The 14,225-nt window shown below is 35.8% G+C and overlaps 1 protein-coding gene across 2 annotated transcripts in view; it reads right to left on the bottom strand.

Moving 5' to 3' along the window:
* Positions 1-14,225, bottom strand: part of COL5A2 (collagen type V alpha 2 chain) — a 335,664-nt gene that overhangs the window by 8,811 nt on the left and 312,628 nt on the right. For both annotated transcript variants that reach the window (XM_035007551.1, XM_035007550.1), the window contains 14 exons: positions 12,452-12,505; positions 12,189-12,242; positions 11,704-11,757; positions 11,166-11,273; positions 10,998-11,051; positions 10,406-10,459; positions 9,578-9,739; positions 8,828-8,935; positions 7,787-7,894; positions 6,297-6,350; positions 4,331-4,438; positions 3,736-3,789; positions 1,026-1,133; positions 574-627 (listed from right to left, as the gene is read on the bottom strand). In XM_035007551.1, coding sequence (XP_034863442.1) covers positions 574-627; positions 1,026-1,133; positions 3,736-3,789; positions 4,331-4,438; positions 6,297-6,350; positions 7,787-7,894; positions 8,828-8,935; positions 9,578-9,739; positions 10,406-10,459; positions 10,998-11,051; positions 11,166-11,273; positions 11,704-11,757; positions 12,189-12,242; positions 12,452-12,505 — 1,134 coding nt within the window. The remainder of the gene's footprint in view (positions 1-573; positions 628-1,025; positions 1,134-3,735; positions 3,790-4,330; positions 4,439-6,296; positions 6,351-7,786; positions 7,895-8,827; positions 8,936-9,577; positions 9,740-10,405; positions 10,460-10,997; positions 11,052-11,165; positions 11,274-11,703; positions 11,758-12,188; positions 12,243-12,451; positions 12,506-14,225) is intronic.

Raw genomic sequence — 14,225 nt, 5'->3', positions numbered from 1 at the left:
TTACACTGTATTTAGACATAGCAGAAATTCTTCCCACGATTGTCCTAGGTAATTATGTGTGTCAATTGTCTTAGGACATTAATGGCCTATTGGAGGCAGCACTGATACCAATGTAGAATTTTGAAAAGCTTCAATTATTGGTTTCATTTTATGATTTGCTTCTGAATTAGCCTTATGCAAACTACTTCTGAAAAAGTATCTCAATTACTTAAAGGAAAAAAAACCAACATATCCAGCTTCAAAATCTGTTTCTACCTCATAGTAAGTCCTATTGTATCTTCTTAAAGAGTTCAGTGAAATTTCAATGAACACAAACTAACAAAATGAAGTAACAGATCAGTATATACAGGGTAGGTAAAAGGTTTTAATGTGGGCCCATGAAGCAATGTTTCAGAATATTTCTACTTAAAGGTAATTGCTGAATGGTTTGTCTCATACATTTGCTGTCAGCTTCAGAAAACCTGGGCTGACTCCAGCTTCAATGCCATAAAAATGATACTCAAGCCCTAGCACTGTGTCACCAAAAGCATTGTGGTTATTTACATCTGCAACTTAGTAGGTTTTGTTACTTACTCTTGGGCCAAATGGTCCAGGAATTCCAGCACTGCCTTGTTCACCATTTGGACCCTAAGTAGGAAAAAAGTAAAAAATGTCGCCAAAATATTTACACCTACATTTTGCCATTCTCAGCTTTTAAAAATGATTAAAAATGTGCTGTCATTGACTTTAGCAGGATAAACTAATTTCTTGAAGTCATCAGTCTCTACGATGTCTACATGAGTTGACTAATACTAAACTGTAGAGTAATGGTACATATGTCCTTTTGCTTTATTTCTTCCTACAAAATTACAGCTGATATATGGCAAATTACAATGAGTAACTGGGTAATTAAATATTCAAGATATGCTTTCAAATGAAAATAAGATATAAAAAGTCCAACCATTTTATGGACAAATAAATATTCCTGTCAAGATACCTGTGTATTTTCACATGGAAGGCAAATAATACTTAAAGGAATAACTTACAGGAGGTCCAGGAAGACCTTGAAGACCAGTGAAGCCCCTGTGACCCTTTTGACCTCGGTCACCTCGGTCTCCGTGATCACCTTTGTCACCTCGAGGTCCTTGGGGTCCCTAGAAATAGGGTCATGACATGGTATTGCTCGGTGAGATTATAATTTACTGCAATGTTAATTTTTATAGTTGTATTTACTACACTTTTGAATACTGTACAACAGCCCCCCCTTATCCACGGGGGACATGTTCCGCGACCCACAGTGGATGACCGAACACTATATACACTATGATTTTTCCTATACATACATACCTATGATAAAGTTAAATTTATAAATTAGGCACAAATTAGACTAACAGTAATGAATAACAAAAAGAACAATTACAACAATATACTATGATAAAAGTTATGTGAATTTGCTCTCTCTCTCAAAATATCTTATTGTATTATATTCACCGTTTTTCTTCTTGTGATGATGTGAGATAATAAAATGCCTACGTGAGGAGATGAAGTGAGGTGAATGACGTAGGCATTGTGATGTAGCATTAGGCTACTATTGACCTTCTGATGATATGTCAGAAGGAGGATCATTAGCTTCCTGACTGCAGTTAACCGCGGGTAACGGAAACCCCTCAGAGTGAAATGGCGGATAAGGGGGGGACTACTGTATGAACTAACATAGTTACTTATCTAAATAGAATTAGACCTAGAAGTTTTTGTCTATTTTCCTCAAGGAATGAAGGTGATCACTAAAAACATAAGATATATAATAATGCTTTCCAAAAGATTCAGTTTGTTAAATGCCTACCCTGCATTCATACTAAAATGATGTATTTTTAAGTTTGATCTAACTGATCTGAAACATTTTCCAAGGATTGTATTTCACATATTATGCTGATATCATTATGTAAAAATATTGCCACCATACATGGATTCTTTTAAACTAAAACATGAGTTCTTACTTACTTTTCCTCTAAGAAAGGAATGTTTATTAAATTTGCACATGTAGATAAGCTAACTGGATATGCCAGCTGGGAGTATATTAAGGAAATTGGCCATATTTGAAAGTTGCTAAGAGAGTAGACCTTAAAAGTTCTCATCACAAGAAAATAAAATTTGCAAATATGTGAGATGATGGGTGCCAATTAAACTTACTGTGAACTTGTGATAATCATTTCACAATATATACATACATCAAATCATTGTGCTATGCACTGTAATAATGTTATATGCCAATTATATCTCAAACTTGGGGGGGAATAAAAAATTGGCAAAACCTTGTTTAAGCAAATGGAAGAGGAATATCATCATTAAGCCACTCTCCTCTAAAGAAAACACAAAGAAATGCCTGTTATCCTTATATCTGCAATATCTGTACCCAAATTCATCAATCCTGATCCTGAGAAACTAAAGAAAAAAGCAATAATTAAGCATCTTCTTGTAGGATAGAAGCTATGCCTAGAGAAGAGGTAGAAATTACCAGATTAATCTGATCAGTCTTGGGCTGCCTTTTTCTTTGTTTTTTGTTTGTTTGTTTGTTTTGTTTTGTTTTGTTTCATTTTTTAAAGTCTTAGAAAATGGGAGCAACTCCAGGAATCCAGTGGTTCACAGTAAACAGACAAGAGGCCTATATAGGGTCACCTACTATAGGGACAGCTTCTGTTGTATTTAGTTTTCCTAAAAGATAATTCAAACTCCATCAATCTGACTTTGGAGAATGGAAAATATCATCAAATAGACTGGCTCTCAGGTTAATTATTTTCTTATTAGTTTCTTGTTATTTTGTTTGGTTCTCTCTCTATCTTTTTTTTAATTTGGACATCCTAATTGTCAAACAGTATGGGAATCTTTTTATCATAAAAATAAGAGTAGATCTTAGTTACTTTTACATATTTTATATAGTAATGCAAATTTAAATACTAAAATCAGCCTGAATGTTTTCACATTAGAGAGGTTCTTTTGTCTTGGGGTGTCCTAAAACTTCATAATTGAAAATAAACTAAACCAGAAAGCACCTATTTAAATTACTAACTAAAGTTCACTTAATCATGAAAAATAAACCACATTGTTTTTGTAACTAGTTAGAAAATCATTCATTTGACATGCCATAGAACTATGAAATCTTCTCCAGTGAGGCTCAAATCAAAGCTGAGAATTATGATTTAATAATAGGCCATGAATTTAAGGCTATAATTTTTCTTCATCAATATAGATATTAATTTATATAATGAGTGTGAAAGGAACATGGCCTATTAGGCTGCCACCAGAGATAATTCATTCACAGTAAAATATCTATATAATAATCATTAACCTGGAAGTAATTGCAAATAGCAAAAAGATCAGAACATGAGCAGAGTAGTCTAGCTGAAAATAAAAAATATTTGACTAGCACTTTTCAAGTTTACAAAGAGATTTCAAACCCATTTTCCTATGTGATTTCTAGAAAATCTCTAAAAAGGGCACTAAGATTCCTATTATTTTGAGAGAAACCTATGACTCTAAAGGTCTTTATTGATTATTGAAAGAATTCACAGTGAAATTCAGAGGACATATGTTAAAATTATAAAAAAATACAAACTTCTGGATATTAAATTAATATTTTTGTCCACAGTTTGAGGAACTTGCTAATTTTCATTTATGAATCTTAAATTGTGCTTCTTTGAGAGTATATATATTTTATGTGAGAAGATTTTTATTTTTAAAGAAAAACAGAGAACTTACAAGTAAGCCACGTTTTCCAGTTCGACCAGGTGGTCCTATAGGACCCCGAGAACCCTAGAAGAAATTTTCACAAAAATTAGTGTGTAAAAAATATGCATATACTATATAGATACAGAATTCAAAAATATATAAGTTGGATACTTATATATGTTTATGTATATCTATGTGCATACTCTTATGTCTAACTGATTAAAATCAAGCTAATGTCCTTAGGCATAAGATGCGTTCACTACAACCCAATGACACTTCTTTAGTCAATTTCATTAATTGACTTCACTGACTGAAGATCCCCTGAGTGGATTACGCTAAGACATTATTTGCTTAAATTTACCATGATGCATACTTACTACATTTCCTATCAATTACAACATCTTTAGATGATGAAATTCAAAGCATCAGGATTTTTGAGTATCTATTAGAAACCAAATGTTTTTCATTAACATTAAAACAGTTTAAGTCATAATTGGCTGTTTATCATTCTTTGTTTAGAGTCCTTAATCAAATGTGCTTGTATGATTCTGTGCGTGCATGCATGTAGCTCACAATATGGCACACTGATGTTTGTAACTGTCAGGATGAAACTGACTCTCCTTACCGGATCTCCTCTTTGTCCTGCATCTCCTGGGGCACCAACTGGGCCAGGAGTTCCAGGGGCACCCTGAGAGCCTGGCAGACCTGCAGGTCCAGGGTCTCCACGATCACCCTGACGAGAATAACCATGGTATTATTTTTTTCATATTTATCCTAAACCAGCGGCATTCTATATGCTCATACTATTCATGGTAAGAAAATATATACCTTTTTAATTTTATTTATTTATTTATTTTTAAAGATTTTATTTATTTATTTGAGAGAGAGAGAACACATAAGAGGGGATAGGGTCAGAGGACGAAGCAGACTCCCTGCCAAGCAGGGAGCCCAATGCGGGACTCGATCCAGGGACTCCAGGATCATGACCTGAGCCGAAGGCAGTCGCTTAACCAACTGAGCCACCCAGGCGCCCTATACCTCTTTTAAACCTGATTTTTATTATTCAACTTATATTTTACTTAAATATTTTACTTGTATTTACTTACTAATAAATCAAACTGAAAAGAATAAGAATATTTCCCCCAATTTCAGATGTCCTCCCTCCCCTCACTCTTACCCTATGACTCCCACAGTCAAGATTACTGGAGTGTAACAGTGTTACCTCCAGAATTTAGCATGTTTCTTACACCAAGCAGTCTTTAAGCGTATCCTTTCACTTGGGATAAACACTTTCCAGAGTGTGAAAACTGGGAAAATTTTAAGGAAACCACTTTCTAGATTTTCAACTCCATATGTGTTCTCTCAGAGAACTGATCTGAAATATCCTTCCCTACTTCCTCTTTAATAATCAGTTTGGCAGCCAGGATAAACCTTGGCAATTAGGCTAGAGAATGGGCATGTAATACACTGGATAAGCTAAATGGGCAAATACAGGATTTTTAAATATATATATATTGAAAGCACATTTAGAATTTACCAATGGTTACCCCCTTTCCAACTATTTAAACTTATGATTAAAATAAAATGTGATGGCAACTTAAATTGTGCATAGGGGTTCTTAGATTTTCAAAATTATACCAGGGAAGACATCTGCAAAATCTTTGAAGACTACTGCATTGTACAATGTATACTGACCAAGGGAAAAATCCACATGTCAAGAGAATTTGCATTCCCTGGCTTTATGATAGATGGGGGGAGGGCCTACTCCAAGATTTCTCAAAACTTTCTTTTTCTTTTGAGTGCCTACTAGATACTCTAAACATGCTATTTAATGCACAAATGTCCAGGGGAATAAGTAGTCATCCTATTTAAAGTATTTAAAAACTGAGGTTTAGAATATTTGTTCAAGGCTGCACTGCTGGTTACTTAAGGGAATCAAGATTCCAGTCAAAGTCTGTCTGACTTTAGAGCCCATTCTGCTGCATGATGAGCTTTCAGAGTGAAAAGAGTCATTGCGTCATAATAGACGTTAGACTGGGGGACTGATTTTTTGCCCTCCGTGGACTGATATGAGACAACTGTGTGACTACCCAAAGGGACTGGGACTTCAGAAAAAGTTGGGGATATTTTCAGTTCAGCATAAGTCATGAGATTTAGAACACATCATGGGATATACGATATGTAGAAAGCCACATGGTTTATTTTCTCATGGGGCATTCACTTGAGGAGAGGAGTAGAGAAATTTAGATATCACCCAGCTCTATTTCTGCTTCTGTACTTTTGTGAATGAGTTTGAAATTGAGGCTACTTCATCTGTATCCTCATCCAAAGCCTTCATGTTGCACCAGATATGAAAGCAATGTGCTTTCCTACAATTAATAAGAAATGCCATCTCACTTTGCTGTGTACTCAAATCTCATTTCATTGACAAGATCTACCTAAATTATGACATTACAGAAAAGGTAGCTACTATCAAGAAAATCGGGGCTGCCCCAGAGCTATGAAAGAAAGGGTAAATTTTACTCTTTAGTATTACAAAGATTTCAGATTTACATTACTGCTGATTTTCTAATCAGTGAAAGTGCCCTTACACGTTCTCCAACAGCACCGTCCCGTCCTGGAGTACCATCATTACCAGCTGGACCCTATAAAGAATCATGTTTGAAAAATGAGTTAACTGAGTAATGAAAAAAATCTCATTCCAATTGCCAGAAAAATTACAGCATGTTTCCACCTCTCTTCCATAAAGTATAAATTAGCACTTATGGAAATTTTAGTAGAAGAAAGTCTTCTGCCATGTTTTCTATTACTTGGAATTGCTTGTAAGATTATTAACACATTCTTACTTTTTTTGGTGCCAATTTTAATACAGTTTTATAGAAGACACTGCATTTTCCACTTACAATCCAGTGCTTAGAAAGTTCAATGTTATTTCCTTGCCCCGTGCACATAGTCCATATTCAAGCATTAAGAATACCCAGTTATTTACTATGGCAGCTCAACTTTAAAACTATCATGGAATTTGCTATAAATTTGGGTCCTTCAGTGCTTTGTGTGGAACAATACTAAATCTATGCTCAGGTTGGCTTAATCAACCTCTTCAATGGTGGGCTCAGACCAGGCAGCACCAGTTGGAGGAGCCCCACCACCAGGGAAGCCCACCCCAGGCACTCCTAGAATGCGTCCTGCATTTAATCTAAATTCTTCATTTCTATTTTTTATTTTAAAACTGGGGGTGGGGGGGAGTCCTAAATCCTTTGAAATACATAGGCAATAATTTTATTCTTGGAATTTTAGGTTTTGTTTGTATCACCAGTGAATGGTTTTCCTCCCTTTCATATCTTAAGCTTATCGAAACAATATCCTTGAAGTTTAAAAATAAAACAACTGGGTTTAGATATGAAATAACTTTTTACAATGTACATTCTTCTCTTCCTACATTACTTTGATTTTTTTCAGAACTATGTTTTTATCATTTGATGAAAAATTGCCCTGAAAGGTATTGATTGTTTCAAGAAAATGTGACACTGTCTGGTAATTTACCCATGAAAGCACTGGACAGAGGAGATTCCAACCTATAACTTCTCAAATCACTTTTCAAAAATTGATTTCCTCTCAAATGAGACTCAGGGAACATGACATGCATAATGTTACTTTATAGTGATATTTAAGTAGAATGATCTCTCCTTACTTTTCTCTTTTCACAAGCTGTAATTGTCATATTAATCCTATTACCACAAAACTTGGCAATTTTGAGAAATATGCCATTATAGAGTGAAATAACAAGATAAACGATGGATGAATGTGTCCTTTCACCTTCAAAACAATTTGGCAACAACCTAAATCAACTAAAATCCTTGGTTCCAGACTAGATGAAGTCAGTGCTTATTACCTTCTCTTTCTTTCCTCATGTAGACAACTCACTGGGGAAGTAAAGTACATCAAATAACATCACTAAGAAATTTCCGGTCAAATGCGCCATCGATTTCTAAATTTCTAAATTGATTTCTAAATTTAAAAAAAAAGCTGTTCCCATGACACCCAGATGACAAGAGGAGAGTTATTTTGATGTAGCACTCACTTCGGGTCCAGGCTCCCCTACAGGGCCATTTGAGCCCGGGGGTCCCACAGGGCCAGGCGGACCTTTATCCCCTGGTGCGCCAGTAGGTCCTACTTTTCCTGGTGTGCCCTGAAATAAGCATATAAATATGTCAACCACTTCTGAAGAAATGTAAGAAAGCCAGTTTACATAAAGGCTACATTTATTCAAATGGCACCTCAGTTCCGCCTTCTATAATATTAATTATCCATTATCCCACAATACTCACTTTATTTCTGTATCCCGGCACTTGGGTTTCACTATCTTATTGGGAGATTGTGCTTCTGGGTGCTTGGCTCACTTCTGGTAACAGTAAAATCTTCCCTAACTCCAGGTTTGCTGGTTTCATATCTCTACCCAGATTCCCCCAGTTCCAAGGTCCCAGCAGTACATCTCTGTCCACATTCCGTATAAAAACATCATTTTTTACCCCCACAAGCATGTAAACTTTTAGCGGTAAAAATTAATCTCTTCAAAGCTAAGAGTAAGTCAAACTTTTATCCCCACTCCGGGGAATGTGAGGTTCTTAGCAGCCTCCAGGGAACAGGAGATTACTTTCAGAGTCTATCTTTATCGCTCACCCCACTTTCACCTCCAATATTACTTTGGTTCAACTACTTCTTCCCTTTGATGATTTATGAAAACTTGCCCTCTGAACTGTGAAATATGGGTGTTTTGGTTAGGCATGTTTATTTAAAAAGAGGCTACCTACTCACCAGAGGAGATTATCCCCTTTCTCTAGCTCCACGGGTATTTTTAATCTTTGAAGAAAAATTTAGAATCACCCAAAATCCATATCCTTATTTGTCTACTTCTCTGGTCCCCGGGTTAAATAAATATATTTTCAAAGACTTTGCAAGGTGCTTAAGTAAAGAATTTGACATTCAAATTCAAAGGTTTTTACGATACTCAGAATTTGTGTCTAAAAAAGACTTTAAATCTACTAAGAAATAAAAGATAAATTCTCTCTTCGCAAATTATATTGCACATAATCAGATGAAATATTGACCGACGGCCACTCACCGCTGGGCCCGGCAGGCCGGGCATGCCTCGCTCTCCACGCTGTCCTGGCATGCCCACAATTCCTCTTTGTCCAGTGGTTCCAGCTGGGCCCGGGGGACCGTCAGGACCCTAATTTTGAGGATAAACTATAATTAGAAATCCTCCAGGATAAAACCATATGCAAGGACTAGATCACAGCTTCATAGGTTTTTCAGACCAAAAAACCAATTCTGTTTCATAAAACCCTACTACATAGGAGTAGTCATAATTTATACTCCACACAGAGCCTCTAACATTGTTTAAAGGTGAAAGCAGCTCATTGATTTCCAAGAAACTTGAAGAGTAATGTGAATACTGAAGGAATGAAAGAGGTAACTATTCAGGCAACTATTTTTCCTCTTTTTAAAAAGACAAATTTTTTAAATAAAGAAAAGAAATAGTAACCTAACACATTAGTATTTCGAGACATTTAGATATCAAATAAAATAACGTATTTTTTTAAAATTGTCTTTATACAGCACAGATACTTAACAAAGAATGTTCTCTTTAGTTTTTGAACACCATGCCCATTACTGTTATATTTTATATTTCTACATATCCTTTTTTTTTTTCTAGAGCAGAGAGGTGTAAATTTAAAACATATAGGGCCTAAGGATTTATGAAAGCACCCAGGTTAATGTATACAGTTTCTTTTCAGCAGTGAATATTACGGGTTATCTATCAGTAAATATCTCTAATAGAGGTGGCCGCAAACCAAGATGCCAAACTTACCGGTTGCCCATCTTCTCCTGGGTCTCCTTTGTCTCCTGGGCCACCAGGGGGGCCAGCTGGTCCTCGATCTCCTACTCGCCCATGAGAGCCAGGGTCCCCACGAAGACCTGGCGGTCCCTCCTTCCCAGGTTCCCCTAAGGGCCCTGCAGGTCCTGGAGCTCCCTAGTAAAGATAGGAAGAAACCCGGGACGGCAGAGTGGAAGCCACATTAGAGGACTTGATGCAATGGCCTCTCGGGTCCATTTTTCCTGTTAGATAATCAGTCATTCAGTGGATTTAAACAAAATTAAACAAAACAGAGCTGCAGATTCATTTCCCAGGAGGAAATCTAAATTATTTGCAGACAATTACCTTTGACTCAATATCAAAAGTGTGTTGAAATTAACTTGAATTTTTAAACATCTTAAGCCTCTGCTCCATTAGTGAATATATAACATTTTATTCTGTCTGACCTGATCTTATCATGAAAGAATAACATTTATTAAACGAAGTTTCAGAGATGCTTCCTAACTGGAGGAAATGGTTATTAGCACACAATACCGTTAGAATTTAGTACTCAAATGGAGTAATAGTCAAACATTGGGGCTAAAAAGGACTGGATGATTAAAGGTGAATTTACTTTGATAGGATACCAGTGTGTATGAATTATTAGGATAATGGTTGTTAACATGGGTTAACAAATCATTAAGGGATTAAATAAAAGAATAAACAGTAACTCATATATGTGTATTTATATAATGTGTATATATGTGTGTTTGTGTGTATTTTCATGTGTGTGTATGGGTGATTACTCCACTACCAATGATTTGAGTTACTGAATTGACTTACAGGAGGGCCTGGAGGTCCAACTCTGCCAGCAGAACCAGGAAACCCTGTAGCACCCTAGAAATACAATATCATATAAGCAATTTTAAAATAACTATTAATTACATATACTTTCTGGGATCTATTTTTTTCACAGGGATGCTTAGGCTTTAGATTCCCTTCCTTGTTATAAACAATAGATTTTTTTTTTCTTGTATACTATGTTTTTGGGAATGGATCTGCATTAATCAGTAGGAAGGATGCTATTTTTCTCTTTCTACTTTCCATTTATCTTGAACACATACAAGTATGTTCAAGGCTCATGCTAGGATCACATTAATCTTTTGCATCACAGAATCCTGTAGAGTAGTTCCCCATTATTCCTCACCTCTTCCATAGGTAATATATTCTTTATGTTATATGGGAGGCAGCTGGGTCTCCAAGATCATAAAACTAATTGCAACCCAGATCTCCATTTAAGTGCCCTTTCCACGACAGTTTACTTATACAAGTAAAAACTTGTTGTTACAGCTTCAGATTAACTTTAAAATGGCCATGAAGTGCTAGGCGTCTGCGACTATCTGTGTGCAATTCCCAGAGTTTCAAACCAACTTACGGGTGGACCCTGAGTTCCTCGGCCACCTTTGAGTCCAGGAACACCATTAGGACCCTACATAGAAAAACATGAACAAAAGATCACTATAAGGAAAGCAACATGGGCTAAACACAAAGTCTCACCATTGGGCATGTGACTCAGGTTATTGGTGTTTTGCTTTCCACTTACATGAGGGCCTGGGGATCCTGCTAGACCTTGTGGCCCAGGAGAGCCTGCATCTCCCTTCTGTCCTGGCTCTCCGGGTTCCCCTTTTATTCCAGGCTGCCCATCGGGACCCTGTATCAATTGTTTAAATAAACAATCAATTATAACACTTACAGACAAGCTATTTGACAGTAATTATTACCAACATATCATTTAACCATATATTGTTAAATGGTGCTTTGTGTTCAGTATTAGAGCATAGGAGAAGAAAATGCCCTAATGAGGTCTTTGAAGGCAGTCTGAGAAAATAAGTTATCCCACCACATTTTTATTATACCAAATAAGTATAGAATTTGAAATAGTGCGAACCCATCCATTTTAGTGCCAGTCATGGAAGAATGTATGAAAGAATATATTGAAAATGAGAATATTGCCTAGAAAACTGTAAACTTTCCAGCATCTTTAATATATCTTCAACACACAGGACAATGATAATTAATTGAATTTATTGCTATCATAAGAAGAGTGTTCATCGTAAATTAGAGATATTTGAAAATTATACCTGAGGTCCAGCAAAACCAACAGCTCCAGTGGGGCCATTTTCACCGCGAGAACCCTAGGATAAAACAAAATTACTGTAGCTTTCACACTTTATTCTAAATGGGAACAGTATTTAAAAATACAATTATATAAACTTACAGTGTTTTGAAATGTATAGATAGATGATTAGATGTATTTCTTGAGGAAGACTCTTAAGCGTGATATAGAGATAAGGGCCATAGAACAAAATTTCCAAGGTCTGAAGTCTCTAAAAACTGTCTTAATTATTTAGTAAATGAGTTGCTTACCAAGATTTAATAGGTTGCATACAAATAACAAGACTGGTAAGTTTTTGAGTTTAATGAGAGAAGTAAGAGCTGAAAACTAAGAAGTTATAAATAGCCTGAACCAACAGGCATGGTTTTATATAAATATCAGGACAAAATGATGAACTGTTTTCCTGGTCAGTCCCACTCTAAAAAAAACAATCAAAATACTGTCACTTACAGGATTGCCACGGGAGCCAGGAGGGCCAACTAAACCTCGAGGGCCAGGTTCACCCTAGAAAGCAGACGTTAGATGGTTATTGTCCAAAGCAGGAGCAAAACATAATGCAACTGGAGGGCACTAAGTGCTATGTGTAGGGCAGATGGTGGGGAGAACTCTGAGATGATCTTGCCCAATTACCACATGTTATGAAAGAGAAAACAGCATGAGAAAGAGCTATCATCCAGACTTCTTGACTCTGAGCCCACAAAACATCAATTTACCTTTTCTCCAGTGGGACCTGCAGGACCCGGAGGACCCAAGGGACCCGGAAGACCCTGTCAATGAACAGAACATAGACATATTGAAGAAGAGAATGCATGAAATTCTCCATGATTAAACAAAGGAGGTACCATTTTGTTATAGCTTAGCTGCTTTTGCAAAACATTGTCTAATAAATGATATAATTTGTATATTCTTAAGATTTTTCGCTTTACTCTAAAACAATTTCCTGGATGTTCTCCACAAAATGTTCTAATCTCTTTCATCCATCTCAACTCATCCCTACATAATATTGTCTTCAAACGTTAGTCCTAAATTAATGCTACTCTTCTACAATGTTTCTATGTTTCCTGGTCCATTTAATTTTGAAATTTGAGTGTAGATTGAAAAAAGCTTTTCTTCTTTTGTAGAGAATATTATATTCTTAAATTACATGAACAAAGTACCACTCTATTTTTTTTAAGTGAAACTGTGATAAGGCATTGAGTTTTCTACATTCTCTTAAGATTACAAGGAGTGTGACTACCCAACTACACTGAGGTTGGGGTTCTTTATGCTCAGAGCCCAGGGAGCTATCACATGGAGGTTCCAACTGGGTCTTCTTGACATGTGGTCACAATCTTTAAACTGGACTATAGTGGAGTCTTTTCTGGAACAAATTTTCTATCTGATATTTGTGCATTGCCTCTTCATATGCAGCCCAACTATTCTTTTGTTACTTAATTTTTGTATGTATTATGGAAGGAATTTAAGGAACAAAAAGGACTTCTTAAATTTATATTCTTATAAGAACATGAGAAAACTGTGACCATATATTCTCTAGATCTATAATAGAACAATATTCTTCCAATAATTTACCTAATATATTTCCTTAAAGAATCAGATTAAATATAAAGATCACTTCATTAAATTCACCCCCCTTCTATTTTTTCTTACAGAGAAAACATGTTATTCATTTTTTCCCTTTACTATGAGATTACAGCAAGCAGTCTGCTCTGCTTCCTCCTTAAAGCAATGTATTGTCCTTACTGAAAATAAAGTAGTCATTGCTCAAGTCCTGTTTCTATTACACTGCATTTTAAAGTTAGTTCATAGGAACAATAGATACATATTTTAAATTTCACCTTAAAATTAACTGTCAATGCAACACTCCTTCAAACAGCACTGCACTACTTTACTACTCACTATAGACCATCTATGACATAAGATACAAACAACCTGCCACATATACTTAGACCTTTCTTGAAATACAAAATCAAATATTAGAGCTAACTACAAGGCAAGAAACATCTCATGTTCATAATTTGCTAAGTTAAGCATGTGACGTCACTTTTAAGTAGATTTTCAGAAAAAAGAAAAAAGGGGTAATTACCACTCGGACTAAAAATTTTCTTTATTTTACTTTATTGTCTTTATCAAAAGTTAATATAATCAGTGCATTAACAGTGGCTCAATGTGCCGAATCAATATGTTAACGATGGTTCAATGTGAGCTCTTTTTTATGGTACAAGTGCTCTTAGCAGGGCACAGAATGACAACTACCAGCAAACCATGTCACACTGAAACAGAAATTATTCCTCAAATATCAGGAATTATTCCAGGAAATGTTGAATGTCTGAGCAGCTGTATCTATCTGCTCTTACATGAGAGAATAATTTCATTAACGTATAAAAAATTATACCCAGTCTGTCCCTAGAATTGCAAATGTATTCTATGTTTGAGAATCAAAAGCTTGTTAAAGGTCAGCTTCTGACATGACATTAAACAATGCCTTGG

The sequence above is a fragment of the Mirounga leonina genome, unplaced genomic scaffold (assembly GCF_011800145.1).
Source record: "Mirounga leonina isolate KUSES-001 unplaced genomic scaffold, KU_Mleo_1.0 Mir_151, whole genome shotgun sequence".
NCBI lineage: Eukaryota > Metazoa > Chordata > Mammalia > Carnivora > Phocidae > Mirounga > Mirounga leonina.
The sequence above is the reverse complement of the archived record's forward strand: the minus strand, read 5'-3'. Positions and strand labels throughout refer to the sequence as shown.